At 37.9% G+C, this 24,910-nt stretch overlaps 2 protein-coding genes and 1 pseudogene across 51 annotated transcripts; 1 reads left to right on the forward strand and 2 right to left on the reverse strand.

Moving 5' to 3' along the window:
* Positions 1-1,581: 1,581 nt before the first annotated feature.
* On the reverse strand, positions 1,582-20,198 carry LOC123920125. 50 transcript variants are annotated; one of them, XR_006813522.1, is made up of 15 exons: positions 19,731-20,189; positions 19,387-19,636; positions 19,223-19,303; positions 18,886-18,953; positions 18,661-18,782; positions 17,940-17,990; positions 17,678-17,702; positions 17,324-17,448; positions 17,020-17,201; positions 2,720-2,789; positions 2,594-2,633; positions 2,392-2,460; positions 2,174-2,227; positions 1,986-2,092; positions 1,582-1,854 (listed from the first exon to the last, which is right to left on the reverse strand). XR_006813522.1 is itself a non-coding variant. In XM_045972275.1 (7 exons), the coding sequence occupies exons 1-5, from the start codon at positions 17,372-17,374 to the stop codon at positions 2,224-2,226; spliced, it is 405 nt and encodes a 134-aa protein (XP_045828231.1). In that variant the 5' UTR covers positions 17,375-17,611; the 3' UTR covers positions 1,582-1,854; positions 1,986-2,092; positions 2,174-2,223. The 50 variants fall into 50 exon arrangements, 2 of the variants coding, with proteins under 2 accessions (XP_045828231.1, XP_045828232.1); XR_006813540.1 differs by having other exon boundaries at positions 17,020-17,150; positions 17,324-17,702; positions 19,387-19,449; positions 19,557-19,636; positions 19,731-20,188; XR_006813495.1 differs by lacking the exon at positions 2,720-2,789 and having other exon boundaries at positions 2,174-2,259; positions 2,594-2,644; positions 17,020-17,142; ... (1 more) ...; positions 19,557-19,636; positions 19,731-19,851.
* A 2,168-nt stretch (positions 20,199-22,366) lies between these two features.
* On the reverse strand, positions 22,367-22,465 carry LOC123882515 (annotated as a pseudogene).
* A 217-nt stretch (positions 22,466-22,682) lies between these two features.
* On the forward strand, positions 22,683-24,910 carry LOC123922389. The gene is made up of 3 exons (XM_045975110.1): positions 22,683-23,355; positions 23,482-24,333; positions 24,735-24,910. The coding sequence occupies exons 1-3, from the start codon at positions 22,683-22,685 to the stop codon at positions 24,908-24,910; spliced, it is 1,701 nt and encodes a 566-aa protein (XP_045831066.1).

Raw genomic sequence — 24,910 nt, forward strand, 5'->3', positions numbered from 1 at the left:
CAATCATGGTTGTTATGAGCCAATGAAGCTAGTCATAAGCATATGAAAATTTCTTAGGGGGAGTATCATTTATATATCAATCATGGATGCTATGAGCCGAGGAAGCTAGTCATAAGCATATAGAAATTACTTCGGGGAAGCATCATTTATATATCAATCATGGATGTAAAGGATATGGTGCAATATAGATATATCATGTAGTGTAATAAAGTGTACAAATTATGATAGGTTAACACAAAAACATTACGAACCATTGTTGATAATTATGGCGTGAAAACTAAAAATTTAGATAAGCGGCATGCATAAATTACAAACCTTTGTATCAGGAACGCATAAAAATTATGAATCTATGTGAATGCTCAAATATTGAAGTATCATGAAATTTATATGACACAGAGATTAAGAAACTCTCTGTTAGAAGATGACCTAAAACGCAAAAATTAAGAAACTCTATTAGAAGGATACAAAAATTACGAACCATTGTGGATACTTGTGTCGAATAAAAATTATAAATCTCTCTATCGATATATAGAGGTTGACATATAATGCAGAGATCAAGAACCTCTCTATTAAAAGAAATTCTATAAGTGGCGCGCAGAGATCATAAATGCCTATATTGTAAGCACAAAAAAATTACAAACCATTGTGGATACTTGTGGCGCGAAAACTAAAAAAACATATTCGCGACACGCAGAAATTACAAACATTTGTATCAAGAACGCATAAAAATTACGAATCTATGTGAATGCTAAAATATCGTAGTATCATGAAACTCTATATGACGCAGAAATTAAGAAACACTCTATTAAAGGCTGACCTAAAGCGCAAAAATTAAGAAACTCTAGCAACGCGCATAAATTATAAACCTCATTATTAGAAGGATACAAAAATTATCACAAAAAAAAAAAGAAGGATACAAAAATTACGAATCTATATCGATACTCGGAGGGATCCCTTAACCGTGGCTCCTTGATCCTTGTAGCTCATATGCTCCTTGATCAAGGCCGCCCGTGCGTTGCACGGGTTCGGCGGAACACCATTTATATGTCAATCATGGATGTTGTTGATCATGGTAAATTAAACATAATTAAGTGGATGGCTCAGTCATATCGAATTTTATAGTAGAGCCTTCAAAGACCCGTCAAATGTATAAAATTTAATATTTTTTTTTTGTGTGCAATTAATATGGTTCTCAAGGACAAACATCAATGATCCAAAAGAGCAAACAAACTTAAAAACCAAATCATAATAAGTATAATACAAAAGTGAACCACCCTATTGTTGGATGGTTCAGTCACATCAAATTTTATAGTAGAGTCTTCAAAGACCCGTAACGTGTATAAAATTTAATTTTTACTATTTTTTTGCGCAATTAATATGGTTCTAAAAGACAAATAGCAATGACTCAGTGACATCAAATCAAATTTCATCGTAGAGCCTTCAAAGACTCAAGTACTAATAAAAGATATCATGCTCATAGTGACCAATAATGTTTGTTTTAATATGCCTATAGGTTCGTTTATCTTTCCTGCAAATCTGATGTTAGAAGCTATTAGAAGCAATTCATTATAGCATGTTATATTAAAAAAAGTGTAGCTATATTCTGGACCCAATTTATGTATTATAAGATATCCAATTACATAATCAAAACGAAATGTACAAATAAGTAATCGATTTTCTGATACATACTATCTCCAAATTACAAATTAGTCAGATAATAGAATTCTCTTCAACTGATAATTTATTTTCAAATGCTAGCTTAGAGAACTGGTTTGACTTAAACGTCCCTCCTTGAAAATATATGGCCTTCTTCTATAATGAATTTGGATGACTGAATGAGTTTAAGTTTCATCCCTGCAAGTAACAATACGAGAGAAAATCAAGCAAAATCAATACAAACATGAAGCATAGGATAAAAAAATGAATTATAGTTTTTCAAGATACTTTGGAAAACACTATAACTTAGGAAATAAAACTCTCCATACAAAAGTCATCATGTTCTTCTGGAGAACCCTCTTCACCATCAGCAACTTCGCTTGCAGAAACGTCAAGATCAAGATTTGAAGATGAACAAAAATTTGTAATCTGAAATCTACAGTGTCTTGGGACAATAAAAACCCTATATGTCAAAAAGAATGAGACCAAGAAGAATCATGCGCAAAAAGTCACTCACCATTGAAGGCAACATATGCACCGCATAAACCATCACCGTAAGCTACACCTTCATCTGGTCACAATCAACATATAGCCGACGTGAGGCTTCTGGTCACAATCAACACAAGATATCTAGTAATCATAATTTTGCAGCAAGAAATGAATTGAAGAGGCAAATGAGAAGGTAAAAATTATATAGAAGGAAAAGGTTGAATCAAAAAGTGTAATAATCTTTACCATCACAATATACACCGCGACCATGAGCCACCGCAAGCATTCGATCGTCGCCAAAGATAAGGAATACTCCTGCAAATTAATAAGGAGTAAAAAATGAAGAAAAGAAAAAGAAATGGAACAATCAAGATGAATCATCTAAATATAAAAAATAACTTTTGTTCAGAAGAACAACAATGAGTTAAGAAATATAAGACTAAACTACCTGATTTCTTATAAAAAATAAGGAGACATCCAATTGGAACCTGCCATTCGACTGTCATTATAGGAACAAAAGGAAGAGCAATGAGGAGGCAAAACATAGTAATGAAAGGAAACAAAACATATCAACCTTAACTACTCATTGGTCCAACTTTCAATTTCCACCTCCGATTCTTATTATTGTTGCAACCTCGTGCACACTACACCACCAAACATATCATACACAATTTAATTTTATCCAAACTTTGATTCTATTTACATTGCTGCAATTTTCCAACATCATTAGAACATACACAATAAATATCAGCAAGAATGAAGTTTGCTTGAATTGAACCATTTAAACGTAAAAAAAAAAAAAAAGAAGCACTGCCATTGTTCAGTTACCAAGTGGAATCAGAAATATGCTATGGAGCTAAGATGAGATACACAAGCTTGCAACAAAGTAGAAAGATTGAAGCTTTAGACCAAAATCATGTCAATTAAATCAAAATGCAATGCTACTTCCAACAATCTTTAAAGTTAAACAACTTATGTCTAATAAATTTCTAATATCTCAGGTGTTTTAAAATTCCCTCATGCTGTTAAAAATTCTAAATTGCATAAGAAAGCAGTTCCAAAATCATGTCAATATTTTCAAAATTACAAAATTGCAAAAAAGTACTCATCTTAAGGTTACACTTACATTTAATCCTTATGGTGGGAAAATGAGTGAGATTAGATCGGATTCGAAACCTCTATGATTACATGACACCTTATGTGTCAGAGTCGCCAAGAAGTTCATATTTGAACTATAGAGATGTTGATTTAGGTGTCAATGTAGATAGGAATGTTGGTTATGAAGAAGCCAGTATTTGGGGTAAAAAGTATTTCAAAGGAAACTTTGATAGGCTTGTAGAGGTAAAGACGGCGATAGATCCAAACAATTTTTTCAGATATGAACAGAGTATACCATCACTTTGTAATGATGCTTTATTATTTGTTCTATACTATTTAATCAATGAAAAGACGTTAAAAGACACTAAAGACTGTTAACATTTCTTTTGACACAAAAAGTTTTTTTTTATTAATGTGCTTGACGAGATACACCATCCCGCTCCTACGTATTCCCAGGTGCAATGGGAAATTCAAAGCTACACGCAGTTCTCGGGTAGAAAATATGTGTTTGTTGGTTGATTTTAATTCACAAAAAGGACTCTTTTACACAAACACTCTTTTTAAACACATAATATACTCTTAACTACACAAAATACCTTTTTTAAACACATGGGACTCTTTTTTAAACACATGAAAAAAAAACCTCTTAAACACATAAGACTCCTTTTCACTTACTCAAAATATTTCTTAAACACATGAGACTCTCAAAAACATTTCTTAAACACATAAGACTCAGTTAAACATTTCTCACAAAAAAGACTCAGTTTAGTGCGTTGCGTTCATTTTATGGTTTTTATTACTTTTTGAAAAGAAATAATTAAAAGAACGCCGGTTATCCACATTTCGAGGTAATCACCAAGAATACGAATAACCAGAGAACCGGAGAGCCACATGACAAACCGATCCTTTTTCATTCTATTTATTGAGTTTTTTACGGTTAAAGCAAAACAAAGAGCAAATCAAGCAAACAAAAATATATACATATATGCGCCAATTGAAGCTTTTTGTTATCCTCGTCAATTTTGCTCAAATCGCATTTATTACAAGTAAGAAAAAAAGTTGAGTTTTGGGTTTTTTTCAAGAAATAAGCACTTATTTAAATAAGCACTTAAAAATGGACAAAAACGCCACTGGGGTGCAGAATGGGTTCTGGGGGTGAAGCAATAGCAATCTGCAGCACCAGGCCCAGCCCAAGATCCAATTCGTCCAAACAAACAAAAAAAATATAAACAGAAAAATAATCCAGTGTGGCATGAAAGCAGAGGCGCACGTGGACGTCATGGATCTGAGCCCTTTGATTAAATCATGTGGCTGTGATTTAAAAATCACTCAACAGATCTCGGTCACTGGATTGATCGAACGGACGCGTTTTAAAAAAACGGAGGGAGCCAATGACGTGTCGCCACGTCATCGTCTTCAACCTCCTTCTCCTTCTTCACGATGAAGAACAACAACAAAGAAGCCATGGAAGCTTCATCCAGCTTCACGGCCAAACAACAACATCAAAACTTCGTCAAAAATTACAAATGAGTATATGATTTTGCTTGAAATTTTTCATAGATCATGAATATAAACTTAGATTTTTCAATAGATGGTTATATCTCAAAAAAAAGTTCGAAACTTTAAAACCCAAAAAATTTGAAAATCTACATTTGTGCGATTTAGACAAAATTAAAGGTTGGAAAAGCTTCATTGGGTACTCATGAGTAAAAAACGTTTAGAAACCTACTTGTTTTGAGCTTTGTATCAGTGGGTTTGTTAACCCCTTTTTCTTGGCAATTTTGCAGTTTTGGGTAGGCTTTTCTGGACGGTTTTCTTTCGTTTTTTCGATGGTTATTATCTACTGAAAGTGTTTGTATGCTTTTGGGTGAAGAAAAGTGAAGGTTAGAGGGTGTTTGAATGGATTTCGAATTTTTGGAGAAGTGATGAAAAGATGAGTTTTTTTGGTTTTTTTTTCTTCTCTGTTCCTCCCAAAAAATCGCCTCCCCTTTGCTCTGAAATGTTGCCTCTACTTATACTAGAAAATTAGGGTTTCAGGTGAATCAAAAGACAAAATTGAGAGTTAGAGAGATTGTGACATGAGGTGTTGATGCAGTGGTTCAGTTTTTGCAGTAAAACACCAGAATGGCAAAGAGGAAAGGTCAATAAAGAAAGAGGGCAAGATTAGAGCTCAAAGAAGGGGATGATATGCAAGCAGCAGCAACCACAACGTGCTGCTCTGTTTTTGTGTTTGTCCTCATCTTCTTTGTTTTCTTTTTTCTATTTTTTATTTCTTTTGATTTTTGATAATAATAATAATAATAATAATAATAATAATAATAGAAAATAAGTGATGAAAATTAATAAATAAAAAAAAGAATAAATAATAAAATAAATAAAAAAAAGTACTTGAACAAACAAATGAGGTATTTTAAAATACCTCTCTGCCGAAATTTCGTCAGAACGTCGCGACTGATTAAAAAAAAAGACGACAGAAAAATAAAATAGACGAGAAACATCGTAGTCAAAATTTAGGGTACAACAGCTGCCCCTATTTAATTGACTTTCACCCAAGAGTGCATTGACTACATCTTTGCATACTCATGGTGGAAGACGATTAAATACTTAAGGACTCGAATTTTGACCAGACAGCAAGAACGGACCTCTACGATGACTTCAATTACATGATACTCTGTTTGCACTATGACCCAGATGAGACTCATTTGAAACTCTATACTCGCACGGGTAAGACCCCAACAACCCAGCAAGACTCAGATAATACCACCCTTAACATCTCCACCAGTAAGACTCAACTTCATGTATACAGATAAAACTCATCAACAACTCAAGGTAAGACTCGAATTACATCCACACAGGTAAGACTCATTAAAAACCTCAACATCCACAAGGTAGGACTCAATTTACACAAGTAAGACTCATCACAAACTCAACATCCACACAGGTAAGACTCTATTACGTTCATATAGATAGGGCTCAATTCACATAAGACTCAAGTTTTACTTCACATAAGACTCAATTTCCACTCATACAGATAAGACTCACTTACTCCACACAGGACTCAAAAACATTCGTTTCACATAAGACTCGATCCATAATTATACATAGGGCTCAATAACATTCACTTCACATAGGACTCGAAATAACATTCACTTCACATAGGACTCGAAATAACATTCACTTCACATAGGACTCGAAATAACATTCACTTCACATAGGACTCGAAATAACATTCACTTCACATAGGACTCGAAATAACATTCACTTCACATAGGACTCGATATGCACTCATACATACACACTAGCCATCTGGGTAGACCACTATCGACGTCCTACGAGGCAGGCAGACACACATTCGAGAAATATCATCTCGTTACCTCAAGCTAACTGGGGGAGAGGGTTAAACAACTTCTAAGCCATCGGGTTTCCACATACCATGAATTCTATATGCGAGCATGCTTATTTATGCAGAAAAACTTTTTAAGCCAAATGCATGATTTCTTTTGAGGTGTATGAATTAAAACATTAATGCACGTCATCCTTCTCGTCTCTCCACAGGTAATGCCCCTATTATCTCCTCTCACACAATACTTATTTTTTCTTTCAAGGAACACGATCTCTTTGCTTGCTACGAGTTTGCACTGCGGGTGCAAGGTTAAAAACCGAGGATCATCTTTTCTTATAAACAAATGCCGTTTTTTCTCGGAAAAGTCTTAACTATATCCTTTTATGAGCCCTCATATTTTTTATGCACTATCAAGAAGAAAAGAATGCATTTTATGAGAAACAAGACATAAAACAAATAGACAAAAGGGATTTTATTGATGAAATATTGACCCTCGAAGGGGTGTCAATAAATAGGAAAGCTGAAATATTGACCCTCGAAGGGGTGTCAATACATAGGAAAGCAATTCCTATAAGAGGAGATTACTAATTTTGGGAATGGCAACAAAAACAAAAGGTCAACAACACCTCATCCACCGTTCCCCTCGTGACTTCCAACATACACAAACTTTAACCTCGAAGCTGACAATTAGACCGATCACTTCCACTTGAGCCTTCTACTACAATGCTGACGCCTCGGGTCTTTTGCCTTCTATTTTCCTCTTTTTTTTTTTTACATATCCCTAACTTTTGCCTGGATCGCCCTTTCGGGTTTTCAATCCACCGGGATTACATTTCCTTTTTTGGTGTCCCTAATTTTTACCTAGACTGCCCTTTCAGGTTTTCAGTCTACCGGGACGCTCTCTATTGCCTAGATTGCCCTTTCGGGTTTTCAATCTAGCGAGCCTTTATTTTTTATTTCTCTTTTTTTTCTTAGGCATAATACTTCTTGACCGCGTCAGCATTCACTGGGAGTGGAAATTCTTCTTCATCCATAGTGGCGAGGATTAAGGCTCCTCCTGAAAATGCTTTCTTCACCACGTATGGTCCCTCATAGTTAGGGGTCCATTTGCCTCGGGAATCTTTGTGGATGGGCAAGATCTTCTTCAATACTAGCTCGCCTTCTCGAAACTCACGGGGGCGCACTTTCTTGTCAAAGGCCTTCTTGCGTCGTTGTTGATACAGCTGACCATGGCAGAGTGCCGTTAAGCGCTTTTCCTCTATGAGGTTCAACTGGTCAAACCTTGTTTGGGCCCACTCCGCCTCTTCTAGTTTGGTCTCCATCAACACTCTCAATGAAGGGATTTCCACCTCTACGGGAAGTACTGCCTCCATGCCATATACCAGAGAAAAAGGGGTTGCCCCGGTTGAGGTACGGATAGTCGTCCTATATCCATGCAATGCATACGGGAGCATCTCATGCCAATCTTTATACGTCTTGACCATCTTCTGAATAATCCTCTTGATATTCTTGTTGGCTGCTTCCACGGCGCCGTTCATCTGTGGTCGATACGGCGAAGAGTTATGGTGCTCAATCTTGAAACCATCGCATAATTCTTTCACTAACTTGTTGTTTAGGTTTGACCCATTATCTGTGATAATTTTGTTAGGAATCCCGTATCGACAAATTATTTCTTTCTTGATGAATCGGGCTACTACTTGTTGTGTCACATTCGCATATGAAGCTGCTTCAACCCATTTGGTGAAGTAATCAATAGCGACCAAGATGAACCTGTGTCCGTTAGAAGCTTTCGGCTCAATCATTCCAATTACATCAATGCCCCACATAGAGAACGGCCAAGGTGCCGTTAATACATTCAACGGGTTTGGTGGCACATGCACCTTGTCGGCATATATTTGGCACTTATGACATGTTTTGACATAACGGTAGCAGTCTGCTTCCATGGTCAGCCAATAATACCCTGCCCTCAAGATCTTCCTTGCCATTGCATGCCCATTGGCGTGAGTCCCGAAAGTTCCTGCATGGATTTCTGCCAGAAGATGATCCGCTTCTTGTCGGTCTACACATCTAAGCAACACCATGTCATAGTTTCTTTTGTAGAGTACTTCCCCATCTAAGAAGAAATGTGTGGCCAACCTTCTCAATGTCTTTCTGTCACTGATTGACGCACCTTCGGGATACTCTTGCTTTTCCAAATATCGCTTGATATCATGGAACCATGGTTTGTCATCACATTCCTTTGAAACCACCGCGCATACAGCTGGTTCATCCTTACGTTCCAATACTATGAGAGGCGCTTCGTTGTGGAACCTTACTTTGTACATTGAAGATAATGTAGCTAAAGCGTCGGCCACCTGATTCTCTTCCCTTGGAATGTGATGGAAAGTGATCTCATCAAAGTACTCTGCTAGCTTCTTGACTTGAGTGCAATATGGGATTATCTTTGGGTGCCGTGCTTCCCATTCTCCTTTTACTTGACAGATGACTAACGCTGAGTCTCCATATACTTCTAAGATTTTGATCCTTAGATCGATGGCTGCCTCGAGACCCATGATGCAGGCTTCATATTCTGCTATGTTGTTTGTACACTCAAAACACAATCTGGCTGCAAGAGGTCTATACCCACCTCTTGGTGATATCAAAACTGCCCCGACTCCGTGCCCCATGGCATTGGAAGCTCCATCGAAGACTAGTTTCCAACGAGCGCCTGGTTCGGGCCCTTCTTCATCTCCTATAACTTTCTCTAAGATCATGACATCTTCATCAGGAAAATCGGATGGAACCGGCTGATGCTCTTCTAGAGGTTGGTGAGCAAGATACTCCGCCAACACGCTTCCTTTGATTGCCTTTTGAGCGACATACTGGATATCGTACTCAGACAGCAACATCTGCCAGCGCGCAATCTTTCCGGTAACGGCAGGTTTTTCAAAGATGTACTTGATAGGATCCATCTTGGAAATCAAATGCGTAGTGTGAGTTAGCATGTACTGCCTTAGACGTCGGGCAGCCCATGCTAGCGCGCAACAGGTCTTCTCAAGGGCAGTGTACCTTGATTCACAATCTGTGAATTTCTTGCTTAGGAAATAGATGGCATGCTCCTTTTTACCGGTTTCATCTTGTTGACCCAACACACAACCCATTGAATCTTCAAGCACAGTCATGTACATTAAGAGCGGCCTACCGGGCACAGGTGGAATCAGAACGGGCGGCTCTTGGAGATATTCTTTGATCTTATCAAATGCCTTTTGACAGTCGTCATTCCATTCAACAGCTTGATCCTTCCTTAATAGCTTGAAAATTGGTTCACAGGTAGATGTGAGATGCGAGATGAAGCGGGCGATATAATTCAGTCTTCCCAAGAAACCACGCACCTCCTTTTCAGATTTGGGCGCAGGCATTTCTTGTATAGCCTTAACCTTATCTGGGTCTACCTCAATTCCTCTTTGGCTGACTATGAACCCTAACAGTTTTCCTGATCTGACCCCGAATGTACACTTGTTAGGATTTAGTCGCAATCTGAACTTCCTTAAACGTGCGAACAACTTACGCAGGTGGACCAGGTGCTCTTCTTCTCCTTGAGACTTGGCAATCATATCATCCACGTACACCTCTATCTCCTTGGGAATCATATCATGAAAGAGGGTCACCATCGCTCTTTGATATGTTGCTCCAGCATTCTTCAAACCAAAAGGCATGACTTTGTAGCAGAAAGTCCCCCACGGAGTAATGAAAGTAGTTTTTTCCATATCTTCAGGATTCATCTTGATCTGATTATATCCGGAGAAACCATCCATGAAAGAAAACACTGAGGACTGAGCGGTATTATCCACCAACACATCTATGTGGGGCAACGGGAAGTCATCCTTTGGACTTGCTCGGTTCAAGTCTCGGTAATCCACACACATTCGTACCTTGCCATCTTTCTTTGGGACAGGTACAATGTTGGCAACCCATTGCGGGTACTTGGCCACAGCTAGAAATCCTGCATCAAATTGCTTCTTCACTTCTTCTCTGATCTTGAGAGCCATATCAGGTCTTGTTCTCCTCATCTTCTGTTTTACAGGTGCACATTCAGGCTTGAGTGGGAGCTTGTGCACAACTATGTCGGTATCCAATCCTGGCATATCTTGATAAGACCAAGCAAACACATCGACGTATTCTTGCAACAAACTGACCAAATCCTTCTTTACATCTTCTTGCAATGATGCCCCTACTTTGACCTCTTTTACATCTGACTCGCTCCCCAAGTTGATTGTCTCAACTTGCTCTTGATGCGGCTGAATGGCCTTTTCTTCTTGTTTCAACAGGCGAGCTAGTCCTTCAGGAAGTTCACAATCATCCTCGTCAACTCCTTCGGCTTGGTTTACCGGATGTTCGAAGTCAAAAGGGAAACTAGCGGGGTAGGTTTCAACGGGTATTTCTATGGATCTGCATGAGGATGTTTTCATTTTTAGGAAATAATGCGAACTGAACAAAAACTTAAACTGTAAAAGTCTTCTTTTTTTTTTTAGAAAAGAGTTGCCATTTTGAAAAACATGGAGCGAAAAACAAAAAGTTCTTATTCAACATAAAATGCACTTTTATTCATGATAAACTTTTGAAACAAGAGGGGCCCTTTAAAAGATATTCATTTGCCTTGGGCAGAGCAAATGTATTTTCATTTTCTTAAGAAGAACAGGCATATTACTTAAAAGAAACTTCAGAAATCTCCTCGGCCTTCCAATTGTTGAGAAGGTATGAGTGTGTTTTTTCGTTTTATTATTATTGAAAAAAAAGGTAATGCATGAATGTGGGAATGCGATGCACAAAAAAAAACATTTTTATTATCATTTTTGCTTATAGGCCTTTTATGACATAGATTTGAGAATAAATGTAAAACACCAAAGACCTCATTTCATTCCTCTTGGTTCAAGCTTACAAAACAAATTCATTAATTCAAATACATTGAACATCAAAGTCTCATAGTACACTCAAATGGCCGTTTGTTGCCTTGCGGTCTCCCTAGCTTTCTTGTAGGTGTTCAGGAGAAACCTACAATACTCAATAAGTGCTTGGATCCCCTTGGGAGGCCTATGCCACATCATATCCACTTCAGCATCCTCCAACTTATCCGGAATGTCGTCAAGTGCCGCCTTTGAGAAAGCGGTTAACTCCACAAAATCTTTGCTCAACTTGGCATTACTCTTTGAAAGCTCGGTTGCATCCGCCCACACATGCTTTCGTACCCTTCCACGATAATCAAGCTCCAACTTCAAGTTATCAATCTCTTCCTTCAATGAGGTGATACGACTCACATGTGCCTCTACATGCCCAGACAAAAGGTTTTGAACATTATTTTGGAGATGTTCAAGCTTTGTCTTTTCTAGAAGGTAGAGATTCTCAAATTCCCTTACTCGGTGAATCTCCGCACGCCATTGTTCCTCAACCTTCAAAGTCTTCGCTACTTGTTCCTCATGTGCCGTTCTCCACTCTTTCTTCTCTTTGACGGCCTGATTCCAAAACTTATCCACCTCTCCATAAGAATGCTCTAGCTCCTTAATCTTATCCTTATATGCTCGGAGATTATCCGCCGCGCTAAGTAAACCACCCTCCATCTTTTCTATTTTTTCTTCGGACTCCTTCAACCTCTTTTTCCTTTTTAGAAGATTTTCTTCCTTTTTCTCTTGCTCCCTCTTCATTCTTGCCAACTCACCCGCTACTTGCAAATACTTGTTTTCCAATTCCTCATTTTTTCCTTCCAACTCAACAACCTTATTCTTCAGCTCTGTTGCTTCCTCCATCGTGATAGTAATAACCGGTGGTGGTGAGGAAAGCTCCTCACGTGCTACCACAGGATACCTCAATCTGAACATGGCAACCCTTTCTTTTACCCACTGAGTATACGGGGGCTTTGCAATGCAATTCTTTTTCTCTTTCCCTTTCTCATACACTTGCCCCCAAGCCTTCTTAATTCTATTCACCAAAGCAGCATCCCTTTCCCCTTCTTTGAGAATAAACTCCTCCACATGACTGTCCTCGGGCTTATCATCCATCGAATATCCTAATTGTCGGAGGGACAAAACAGGATTGTAGTTAATGCAACCTCTTGGTCCTATGAGGGGTACATTAGGAAAGCCACCACATCGGAGAATAATCTTAGTGCCATCATATTCTCGTGAATACCAAGCAATGTCCTTTTCAGTGAGTGCGACCATTCTGTTAGGCCACGAAAACTGATCTTGATTTTCCACGAAGAATTCCTTTTTAGGCAAATGGGAGTATAGCCATAGCTGCATCAGAGGTGTGCAACAAACGATAGTACCCCCTCTCCTCTTTTCATGCCTAGAACAAAGAGAGAGGTGGAAGTCGGCCAATAGAGCATGCACAGGACTTCCTACCAAGAATACCCCCATGGCGGGCATATCAATAGAGTCATTCACCTTTGGAAATAGCACCAACCCATACACCAATAATGCTAAGATCGCATTAAATGACCCCCACTCCTTCTTGGCTAATAGGTCTGAGGCCTTAGCTTCCAACACCTTTCTTGGAATCACCATGCCATTATCCTTGGTTTTCACCAACCAAGATGTAACCTCTTCAACTCCAAGATCTAGGGCCTTAGCAAGATCATCCATGGTTGGTTCTTCTTCTAAGTTTAAGTATGGCTTACTTTCCTTTAGATCAAATCCCAAAATCTTGGCGAACTCCTCAAGAGTCGGAGCTAACTGGAAATCTTGGAAAGTGAAGCACCGGAGGGGTGGATCATAAAACTGGGCCAAAGTAGTAAGGGCATTCTCATTAACCCTTACTTGAAGAAGATCCAATAAGCGCCCATAGTGGTATCGAAAGTTTCCTTCGGCAAGTGTAGACATACGGCCACTCAACTTTTGAAGTTCCTCTACATTTGGAATCTTAACCTTGAAACCAATAGGTAATCTTTTGTCAGGTGCCATTTTCTCAAATCAATGTCTTTTCCTTCCTATAAGCAACAATGAATATGCAAGAAAATCAGTTTTTGAATATCATGGTATGTGGAAGTGATGTTTAGGGTAGAGATAGTAAATCATGTGTTTGTATATGTCCCATCCCATCTCACATGTGGTTCTAGAGTTTCTCAAGGTTCCTAAGATCGTAAACCCTTATTTGAAAATATTAACATTGCAAAAACTCGCAAGACAATAATATTTCCAAATAAGGTCTCCTTTAGGTGAGGTTTACGCGTTGACTTTACAAGACAAACGCCAAGAAAGTCAACATTGCGTACCACTCATTATGTACTAGTAGAGGCCTTCTAACACGTTTAGGTTCTACTTTAAAAGGTCCCTAGAGTCACGGATCCCTAGAAAGATACTTGTTCCCATTACGAAATTTCGCAAGGTAACACATCCTTCGAAGGAATCTACTCTAGGCGGAGTTTTCGTATTGGTCCTCTCGAGGCACGCGCCAAGCAGGCCAATACTAAACCCCTAACTTAACTTAGTTTCTCTCGAAGCTCGGGTGTAGAGCTTTATTCACATGTAACCCAACATCACAACCCCACATATATATATAACAGATATATTTATACAAGTAATAAACAAGTACAACGCATGCAAATATTACGGCAAATAAAGCACATGACTGAATAAAGCGTAAAAAATAATACACAATAAACACAAACAAGCGCAAAAACCCAAAAACCTAAATCTAAAGAGAGTGGGCTCGACTCTCTTAATTAACCAGTCCCCAGTGAAGTCGCCAGCTGTAGCGCCCTCCCTAAAAATTAAGGCTAATTCTAAGGATGAACTGCTAATCTACTCAACTAGCTAATACAAAAACTGCGCGAAGCGATAAACGCTCGCTAAAACAGTAAAGTCGCCACCGAACTTTATTTATTCCACGCGGCCACGCGGAAAAGGAAAATATCGATAAAACCTTTAAGTGGAAAGGGTGGTCATCGCAACCAAAATTCCGGGTTCGGGAGTCGGTTATGCGAAGGGAAGGTATTAGCACCCCTCGCATCCGTTGTACTCAACGGGAACCTTCTCTTTAGATCTAGGATTAAAATTAGTTCTCGCGCTTGTGTAATGATGCTTTATTATTTGTTCTATACTATTTAATCAATGAAAAGACGTTAAAAGACACTAAAGACTGTTAACATTTCTTTTGACACAAAAAGTTTTTTTTATTAATGTGCTTGACGAGATACACCATCCCGCTCCTACGTATTCCCAGGTGCAATGGGAAATTCAAAGCTACACGCAGTTCTCGGGTAGAAAATATGTGTTTGTTGGTTGATTTTAATTCACAAAAAGGACTCTTTTACACAAACACTCTTTTTAAACACATAATATACTCTTAACTACACAAAATACCTTTTTTAAACACATGGGACTCTTTTTTAAACACATGAAAAAAAAACCTCTTAAACACATAAGACTCCTTTTCACTTACTCAAAATATTTCTTAAACACATGAGACTCTCAAAAACATTTCTTAAACACATAAGACTCAGTTAAACATTTCTCACAAAAAAGACTCAGTTTAGTGCGTTGCGTTCATTTTATGGTTTTTATTACTTTTTGAAAAGAAATAATTAAAAGAACGCCGGTTATCCACATTTCGAGGTAATCACCAAGAATACGAATAACCAGAGAACCGGAGAGCCACATGACAAACCGATCCTTTTTCATTCTATTTATTGAGTTTTTTACGGTTAAAGCAAAACAAAGAGCAAATCAAGCAAACAAAAATATATACATATATGCGCCAATTGAAGCTTTTTGTTATCCTCGTCAATTTTGCTCAAATCGCATTTATTACAAGTAAGAAAAAAAGTTGAGTTTTGGGTTTTTTTCAAGAAATAAGCACTTATTTAAATAAGCACTTAAAAATGGACAAAAACGCCACTGGGGTGCAGAATGGGTTCTGGGGGTGAAGCAATAGCAATCTGCAGCACCAGGCCCAGCCCAAGATCCAATTCGTCCAAACAAACAAAAAAAATATAAACAGAAAAATAATCCAGTGTGGCATGAAAGCAGAGGCGCACGTGGACGTCATGGATCTGAGCCCTTTGATTAAATCATGTGGCTGTGATTTAAAAATCACTCAACAGATCTCGGTCACTGGATTGATCGAACGGACGCGTTTTAAAAAAACGGAGGGAGCCAATGACGTGTCGCCACGTCATCGTCTTCAACCTCCTTCTCCTTCTTCACGATGAAGAACAACAACAAAGAAGCCATGGAAGCTTCATCCAGCTTCACGGCCAAACAACAACATCAAAACTTCGTCAAAAATTACAAATGAGTATATGATTTTGCTTGAAATTTTTCATAGATCATGAATATAAACTTAGATTTTTCAATAGATGGTTATATCTCAAAAAAAAGTTCGAAACTTTAAAACCCAAAAAATTTGAAAATCTACATTTGTGCGATTTAGACAAAATTAAAGGTTGGAAAAGCTTCATTGGGTACTCATGAGTAAAAAACGTTTAGAAACCTACTTGTTTTGAGCTTTGTATCAGTGGGTTTGTTAACCCCTTTTTCTTGGCAATTTTGCAGTTTTGGGTAGGCTTTTCTGGACGGTTTTCTTTCGTTTTTTCGATGGTTATTATCTACTGAAAGTGTTTGTATGCTTTTGGGTGAAGAAAAGTGAAGGTTAGAGGGTGTTTGAATGGATTTCGAATTTTTGGAGAAGTGATGAAAAGATGAGTTTTTTTGGTTTTTTTTTCTTCTCTGTTCCTCCCAAAAAATCGCCTCCCCTTTGCTCTGAAATGTTGCCTCTACTTATACTAGAAAATTAGGGTTTCAGGTGAATCAAAAGACAAAATTGAGAGTTAGAGAGATTGTGACATGAGGTGTTGATGCAGTGGTTCAGTTTTTGCAGTAAAACACCAGAATGGCAAAGAGGAAAGGTCAATAAAGAAAGAGGGCAAGATTAGAGCTCAAAGAAGGGGATGATATGCAAGCAGCAGCAACCACAACGTGCTGCTCTGTTTTTGTGTTTGTCCTCATCTTCTTTGTTTTCTTTTTTCTATTTTTTATTTCTTTTGATTTTTGATAATAATAATAATAATAATAATAATAATAATAATAATAATAATAATAGAAAATAAGTGATGAAAATTAATAAATAAAAAAAAGAATAAATAATAAAATAAATAAAAAAAAGTACTTGAACAAACAAATGAGGTATTTTAAAATACCTCTCTGCCGAAATTTCGTCAGAACGTCGCGACTGATTAAAAAAAAAGACGACAGAAAAATAAAATAGACGAGAAACATCGTAGTCAAAATTTAGGGTACAACACACTTGCATCTAACTCTAGTGTAATGGCAGAATAGAAGCACCCATCAAGTGGTGTATTATTATAAGAGGTATATAGAAGCCTTTCAATATCATGAAAAACCATTTTGGACCTAGATTATAGTTTGTCATAATATTTGATTGGTCAAAAAATTACTTACTCTCCAATTGTATCTTCCCTGCCTGATAAAAAGGACTTTGTAGCTGCTGCTATTAGGGTGTAACACACAATTTGAGTCCTGCTTCTAGCAGAGCTCTCCATTTTGAACCTTTTGCATCGACTTCTGGCATACTGAAATGCATCATTAGTTCCGAGAACCGACCGGCTAACTATACCAGCGACCTAAAAAGCTTTGACATATTTAAAGGGATTATGTCCTAGTGAACCAACAAAGCCTTCTAAGAATGAGACACTTAAGGTTCATGTTCAGTTAAGAAAAAAATGGAGTGAAGCGAAGGACTGACCTTGTAAATCAGAATGCTAAGGAAAAACATTGCAAGCCACTCCTTCATCATGGCATTGCTAATCTTGCTACATTTTCTCAATAATAGTTAATAGCAACTTTCCAACTTCATTCTCGTTACTCGCCCTTCAAAAAAATGAATGTGTTAAAAATGTCCGGGAGAGCAATTCAACAAACAAATTTAGTAGGATAGCCTCCTAATGCAACTTTCTCCTCCTAATATATGATGGAGATAAATGACAAACACCATAGAAAGTAATAGAGAGAGTTAAATTCTGAAACGAAAACTTACTCAAATCTCAAACATCAGCTAAATATTACTCAAATACAATCAAATAAAGTTTAGAAAACTTACACAATCAAACCGTAATTTTGTGAACCTGAACAAACAATAAAATTCGCAAAAAGAAATCAGAATATGAAATGAAATATATGAAATAAGGAAGGGATTTCAATTAGCCAAAATCATTTTCAACAACCATCAAAGTCTTGACACAAAGTTACATTCAGAAGTGATATTCATTCCCCATCTTGATCTCTAATACCTAGGACTAAGTACTTGAAACTCAAAAATTGGAAAAGGACACAAGGAAAGCAAATTGACAAAGGTCATTTACCTTGTCTCTTCCTAAAGCAGCATAATGTTGTAAACCGTTGCAGGAGCCATCCTATGGCAAAAAATCATAGTAGTAGTACAAATAGGGATTAGTTAGTGAACATGATACATTATAAATGTTAATAATGATAACAATGAAACTTGACAATGACAACTATTACATAAGATGACTAACTGGTTTTTGATGAGTATCAGATAACAAAGAATGGTATGAATAGATTAAGCTGGTGACTTTACACAAAACAATGAGTGCATGACATGTGAATCAAAATGATATAGAAAAATTGAAACTTATTTATTTTCAACATTGTGGGTCTGGAGAGTGTGGTGTCTGTTTCAGAAGAAGTAGTTTTAACTCAATTCATATATGTCGGCTTAAGAACTGAAGTCCAGATTGACCTGTATAAGCTAACCACGAGAACTTATTACATGCTTGTGCTAGAAGATATCATTTTCACCATGTTTAAATTAGAAAGGCTTTGTTGATAATCAGCTCATAAATTATCACTTTAAATTATATGGGATTCAAGAAAAAATTACAATATAAATGTCAGTGTAGTAACTTTACTACACGCTCATGTAGTAACCATTGCATTATATACCATTCCCTCCATCGACCATATTTAACATAACATCTATATTCTATACCAAGCCAATGATAAGTATGAATCACATTGAGCAAACAAAAGTCACCCTTAAAATGTATACCGCGGAAACCATACCAGTTTTTGCAGAACCGGAACCTAGCTGTCCATGTTTGTTCCATCCAAATGCTACGGAATTTCCATCATCCGTAACAACTACCGTATGGCTCCTCCCAGCTCCAGCTTGAACAATTTTGTATCTTCACAAGTCAAATGTCAACAAAATTTAGCACAAGATGCAAAATTAACGGTTAAATTGAAAACATAAACATAAGCACCCCATATGTATGTATGCAAACTCACTTTGATAGTTCAGACACCACAGTCGTCCTATCACGCTGAATGGTATCTCCATGACCCAGTTGCCCTTTCTGCACAATAATCTCATGAATCAGAAACACAAGCAAAGAACAATCACAAATCATGTCATTACAATATATAACCACATGCCATGTGTTTGTATTGAGATTATTACAAATGTACCTTGTGTTTCTTTGCACATAAATAAAAAGCAACAGCCATAAACACCGGACGAGTAAAAGCACGGCGATTTTCAGCAACACATTTTAGTGTTTTTTTTCAATAGCATTTCATCAAACATGTAGCAGACATTATTAAAACCACAAAATCAATAACTTACAGCTTAAGACCGTCACGAACATAAGGTATAATCCGAACACAACCGAATTGAATCGCCAATTCTCTCACATCTAGCTTCAACCTAAAACACCAAATTCATCAATTAAAAAACAGGAAAATCTAAATAAATCAAAAAATAAATCTATAAAAGGAAAACTAACTAACTTGACTCCGATGCCATTGTGAAGTGAATTATAGGATCTAATATAAGCTCTTTCAGACATTCCACTTAGTTTCACCGCAGCCGATCAATCCAAGAGAACACCAAATTGTCAAAAAATAAACTTTTACAGAAAAAAAAAATTTAAAAAAAAACTTTGAAGAGAAAAACGAACCTTCTTCTGCTTGCCACCACCAGATTTGGCTAGCTTGGAGGAAGGTGGAGGACTGGAGGAGCCTTATCCTTCCATGGAGCCTGCAAAAATACAACACAGAGTACCAATTACAAAGATGAAAATTGACAAATTGAGAAAAATGAAATGTAGAAGATGAATTTGGAGATACATCACCATCCAACATAACCACTACACATCGCCATCCAACATAACCACTACACATCACCACCACCTCCAATCTTCAACATCTTCACCAGCAAAAAAAAAAAGCAACGAAAAAAATAAAAATAAATATAGTATAGAAACTAAGATCAAACCAGAGGAACGAAGGAGCAATAAGCATCGCCGTCGCCAAACACCGCCGCGAACCACCACCGGAACTATCTATCACGGCCGGAACTCTCTCTTCCTCACCGGAACTTCCCTCCCCGGCAAATCTTCTCTCACTCGGCCACTCCCTCCCTCTGACGAGTGATTGATTTGTAGGTGGTGGTGGGGGGTTGTGGTGGATGTTATGGTGAAGGATGAGATGAGGCAGAGAGGAGGGAGAGAAGAGCGTACGAGAGAGTGAGAGGGAGAGAAGAGCGTACGAGAGAGAGAGGGAGAGAAGAGAGAGAAAAAATCTTTACAAATGAAAAAAATTTGGGAAAAAAGAAATACTATATATTTTACTGGGGCCCAATGCATGTGTTACATATAGCTAGTCATGTGGAAGCTTCTGGTTACCTTCTCTGCATCACAACCCACACACTTGTCATGTGAAGCTTTGCATGTGTGACATATAGATGGTTTCAAAGTTGCATGTGGAACATGATCATTGGGCCAAGACAAGCACATGGTGGCAATACACAATTGGACATGAGACAAGGTGTGAAACATTCATTGGCCAAATAATTAGGGTTTTGCATTAGGTTTCTCAATCCATAATCTTTTATCTATATTATAGATTATAGATTATAGATTATAGATTATAGATTAGTACAAATATGTATCCTCCATTAATTAATTAATTTTGGCTTGAGAAAAACAAAGGCTTCCATTTGTTTTAATGTGTTTAATGTTTATTTATGATTCAGTGGATAGAATGAAAGATAAACTTGATAGTGTCAATGATGAGAAACTCTTACTTGGTCATGGACCCAACACTTGGCAACAAATGTTTTAAATAAATGTTACATCAAGTTTTGTACCAAGATAAAAATTGTTTTAATTAGCAACAAACATCATCAGTTTTTGCTAATATGGCAGTCGTATCACTCATATGACCATGTTCAACTCGTCAACTCCACGTATCCAAATCCTCTGTTGTTGTACTGTCCCTCTCATGGTGGAACATTGTTACTAGACATGGCAATGGGTACCCGCGGGTACGGTTTTTACCTTCCCCGTTCCCCATACCCGAATCATTGATAAATACCCGTTCCCCGCCCATTACCCGACGGGGATGAAAAATTGAACCCAATCCCCGTCCCAAATGGGTTCGGGTATACCCAAATGGGTTCGGGTATCCCCGAACCTTGCTCTGCTGAACCTTACCCGAACCCAAAATTTTCCCGAACACTGACATACATACAATACAAAAAATTTCAAATAATAAAGTACAAACCAAAATTTCAATGCATTAAACATACAAATGAAATGATATTCCAAAATATCAAACCAAAATTATCAAAACCATAAAATAGTACCGGTACAAACCAATATTCCAAAATACCGTCAAAACAACCACATAACCAAGAATGTTCTACATCATTGTTCACTGAAATTGCTAAAAAAACAAATAACTAAGAACCATTATTCATTAAAAATCCTAACTCAAGTAGATAAATTATATGATCTTTGACATTATAAATAAATAAATAGGGGTAATATAGTAATTTTATATAAACGGGCGGGTTCGGGGACGGGTTCGGGGTGGGTACCAATATCTCCGTTACCCGCCCCATCCCCATGTTTTGAAATCGGGGAAAACCCAAACCCGAACCCAAACCCAGTCAAATCGGTTTTTCCCCGTCAAACTCGGGGTGGGTTCGGGCGGGTACCCGCGGGTATGGGTTCTGTTGCCATGCCTAATTGTTACGGATTTCTAACCACATTTTTCCATAGGTACATTTAATAACTTAGCCCTCTTTAGTGACGGAGTCAGAAATTCTATATAAAGAGGGCATTAAATAAATAAATAAATAAATGTATAGTATTAAATACGGAGTATAGTTTTTAATTATCATATGGTTTTCACTTGTGTTGACTACGATTATTGTGAAAATTTTATTTTAGATGTTTTGTTTTGTTATGTTTCATCTGAATTTTAGTTTTATGGTATCGGTTAATTTTAGCGAACCCGAACGTCTTTTTAGACGTAGAAACTTTGAAAATCAACTAGAGATTCCTCTTCCCGATATAGTTAACGAACCAGATATGGCTGAAGAACCGCAAAACCGTCCACTTAAGTCATACGCTATCCCTTCACAAGCTGAACCTCACAATAGCATCGCTGCCCCCGCTATTGAAGCAAATAACTTTGAGCTTAAACCTTCGTTGTTGTCGGCCGTACAACAAAACCAATTCTCCGGAAACCCCACGGACGACCCCAATTTACATTTGTCCATATTCTTGCAATACGCAGATACCGTGAAGGCAAATGGTGTCAGTCCCGAAGCTATAAGACTTCGCTTATTCCCATTCTCGTTAAGAGATAAAGCTAGAGCCTGGCTCCAGTCCCTACCATCCAACTCAGTCGCAACATGGAACGAGTTGAAGAAAGTCTTTTTAGCAAGATATTTCCCGCCTAGCAAAACTGCTATGCTATGAGCCCAAATCAATGGATTTAGACAAAGAGACAACGAATCTCTTTTCGAAGCATGGGAAAGATACAAAGAAATGATTAGGATATGTCCTCATCATGGGCTCGAAAATTGGCTAATTATCCACACCTTTTACAATGGTCTCTTGTATAATACAAGAATGACAATAGACGCCGCAGCTGGTGGCGCACTTATGGATAAACCATACAACCAAGCCTATCATCTTATCGAGAGCATGGCTTAGAACCATTATCAGTGGGGAAACGAGAGAACAACAGTAGAGAAACCTCAAACGAAAGGTGGAATGTACGAAATCAGCAACATGGACCACATCAACTCCAAGTTAGATGCCTTAACTCAAAAGATAGAGAGTCTAGACAACGCACCCAAAGCCACCGTGGCTGCAACAATACAAAGTTGTGAGTTGTGCGAAGCTCAAAGTCATGCTATCGCTGAATGTCGACTTCTAACCGAAGCTCCCACCGACCAAGTGAATTACACTCAAGGGAACTCTTACAACCAAAACCAGAGAAATCACCCGTACCTTTCGTACAATAGCAACAACGCTTTATATGCACCTGGCCAAGCACCTACTCCTTCGCCACCAGGATTCCAAAAACCTGCTCAAAATGCTCCTATGAAGTCAAACCTTGAATTGATGATGGAGAACTTCATAGCCGTACAAACTCAAACTAACAAGGAAGTCCTAAATCAAAACATACACACTAGTGAGCAAATTAAGCAATTAACAAGCAGGCTAGATGTCTTGACCACTCACAATAAGATGTTAGAGACACAAATTGCACAAGTGGCTCAACAACAAGCATCTACCTCTGCTCCTGCAGGCATATTTCCTGGCCAGCCTCAGCCAAACCCTAGGGGACATGTGAATGCTGTTATATCACGAAGTGGAACACAATACGATGGACCAGCTGATCCTAGAACTAAAAATCCTGCCATGCAACCTAATTCCGATAAGACAACCGAGAAGGAGAGTAAACCAAAAGAAAAGGAGGATAGTGGAGAGGAAACCAAAGAGAAAGAGAAACCTTACGTTCCTCCCTCACCATATAAACCACCCATCCCGTATCCTCAAAGATTAGTACAATCCAAAAACGTAGGGCAGTTTAAGAAATTTGTAGAGCTTCTACAAAAACTAAACATCACAATACCTTTTACGGAAGCTATCACACAAATGCCCTCGTACGCTAAGTTTCTTAAAGATATCTTAACTAATAAGAAAAAGATCGAGGAAGAAGAAACCGTTATGCTTACTGCCGAGTGTAGCTCCATACTTCAAAATAATATGTCTCCTAAGCTAAAAGACCCAGGAAGTTTTTCCATACCATGTGTCATTGGAAAACATGTCATAGATAGAGCACTATGCGATTTAGGAGCCAGTATAAGCTTAATGCCTATGCCCATATATGAAAAACTTAAGTTAGGAGAATTGAGACCAACTAAAATGTCAATACAATTCGCTGACCGTTCTGTCAAATACCCCCTAGGTATACTAGAAAACGTGCCAGTACGTATAGGTCAATTCTTTATCCCAACTGATTTTATAGTCATGGACATTAGGGAAGATTCCAATACACCCATAATTTTAGGAAGGCCATTCTTAGCAACCGCCGGTGCCATAATAGATGTGAAAAAAGGAAAGCTCACCTTTGAAGTAGGTGAAGAAAAAGTTGAATTTATCTTAACACAATTCATGAACGCATCGGCCATTGAAGATAGTTGCTATATGTTAGACGTCGTCAAAGAATGTGGAAAAGAGATGGAGAAAGATAAAACCAAAAATTCTGAAATTCTAAAAACTCTCATCCCTCCGACTCATAAAAATGGTAATGACGACCTAGCTAAATGTTTAAAGAAAAGCTCTTGCTGTAGACTCGACATAGCTGAATCAAATGTCGATAACACACCCTTTAAACGAGTACCTCCCGACATACTAAAAGCCCAACCAGAAAGTAATATCTTCCAAAATAAAACATCTCTGTTTGCCTCCAAGAAAAAGAAAGGAAAAAGGAAAACACATATGAGATGGTTTGACATGTTCAAATGGAGACCTAAGGATGTTGGGCATAATTTTAAAAACGTGAGTTTGGAAGAGGCACCATACTAATCTAAAGGGTTAAGAAGTCGAGCTAACCGACGTTAAACAAAGCGCTGCATGGGAGGCAACCCATGAGTTTTCTTTAATTCTTGTTTAATTTTTGCTTTCTTTTATTTTTGATTTTTTTTATGACTATCTCTTATGATCCTGTGACTAGTAGAGCTCCCACGCACATTTCTCCAAATGGTGCTGCTGGTGGGGGCGCAAGCATTGTTCCACCTGCACACACTACACATTTTTCTAACACTTTTGCAGGTAGTTCCTCCTCATCAAGGCAAAGCACTATCGATGATGTCCTCCATGAGATACGCACCCAAAATGCATTAAATCAAGAGCACCGTCAACAACAGCTCGACAATGTCATACAAGAGCTAGGCGGTTTGAGGCTTCAGTTCAACAATTTCCAAAATTATCAACAGCCTCCCCCATGA

Source organism: Trifolium pratense, linkage group LG4, assembly GCF_020283565.1.
Source record: "Trifolium pratense cultivar HEN17-A07 linkage group LG4, ARS_RC_1.1, whole genome shotgun sequence".
Lineage (NCBI taxonomy): Eukaryota > Viridiplantae > Streptophyta > Magnoliopsida > Fabales > Fabaceae > Trifolium > Trifolium pratense.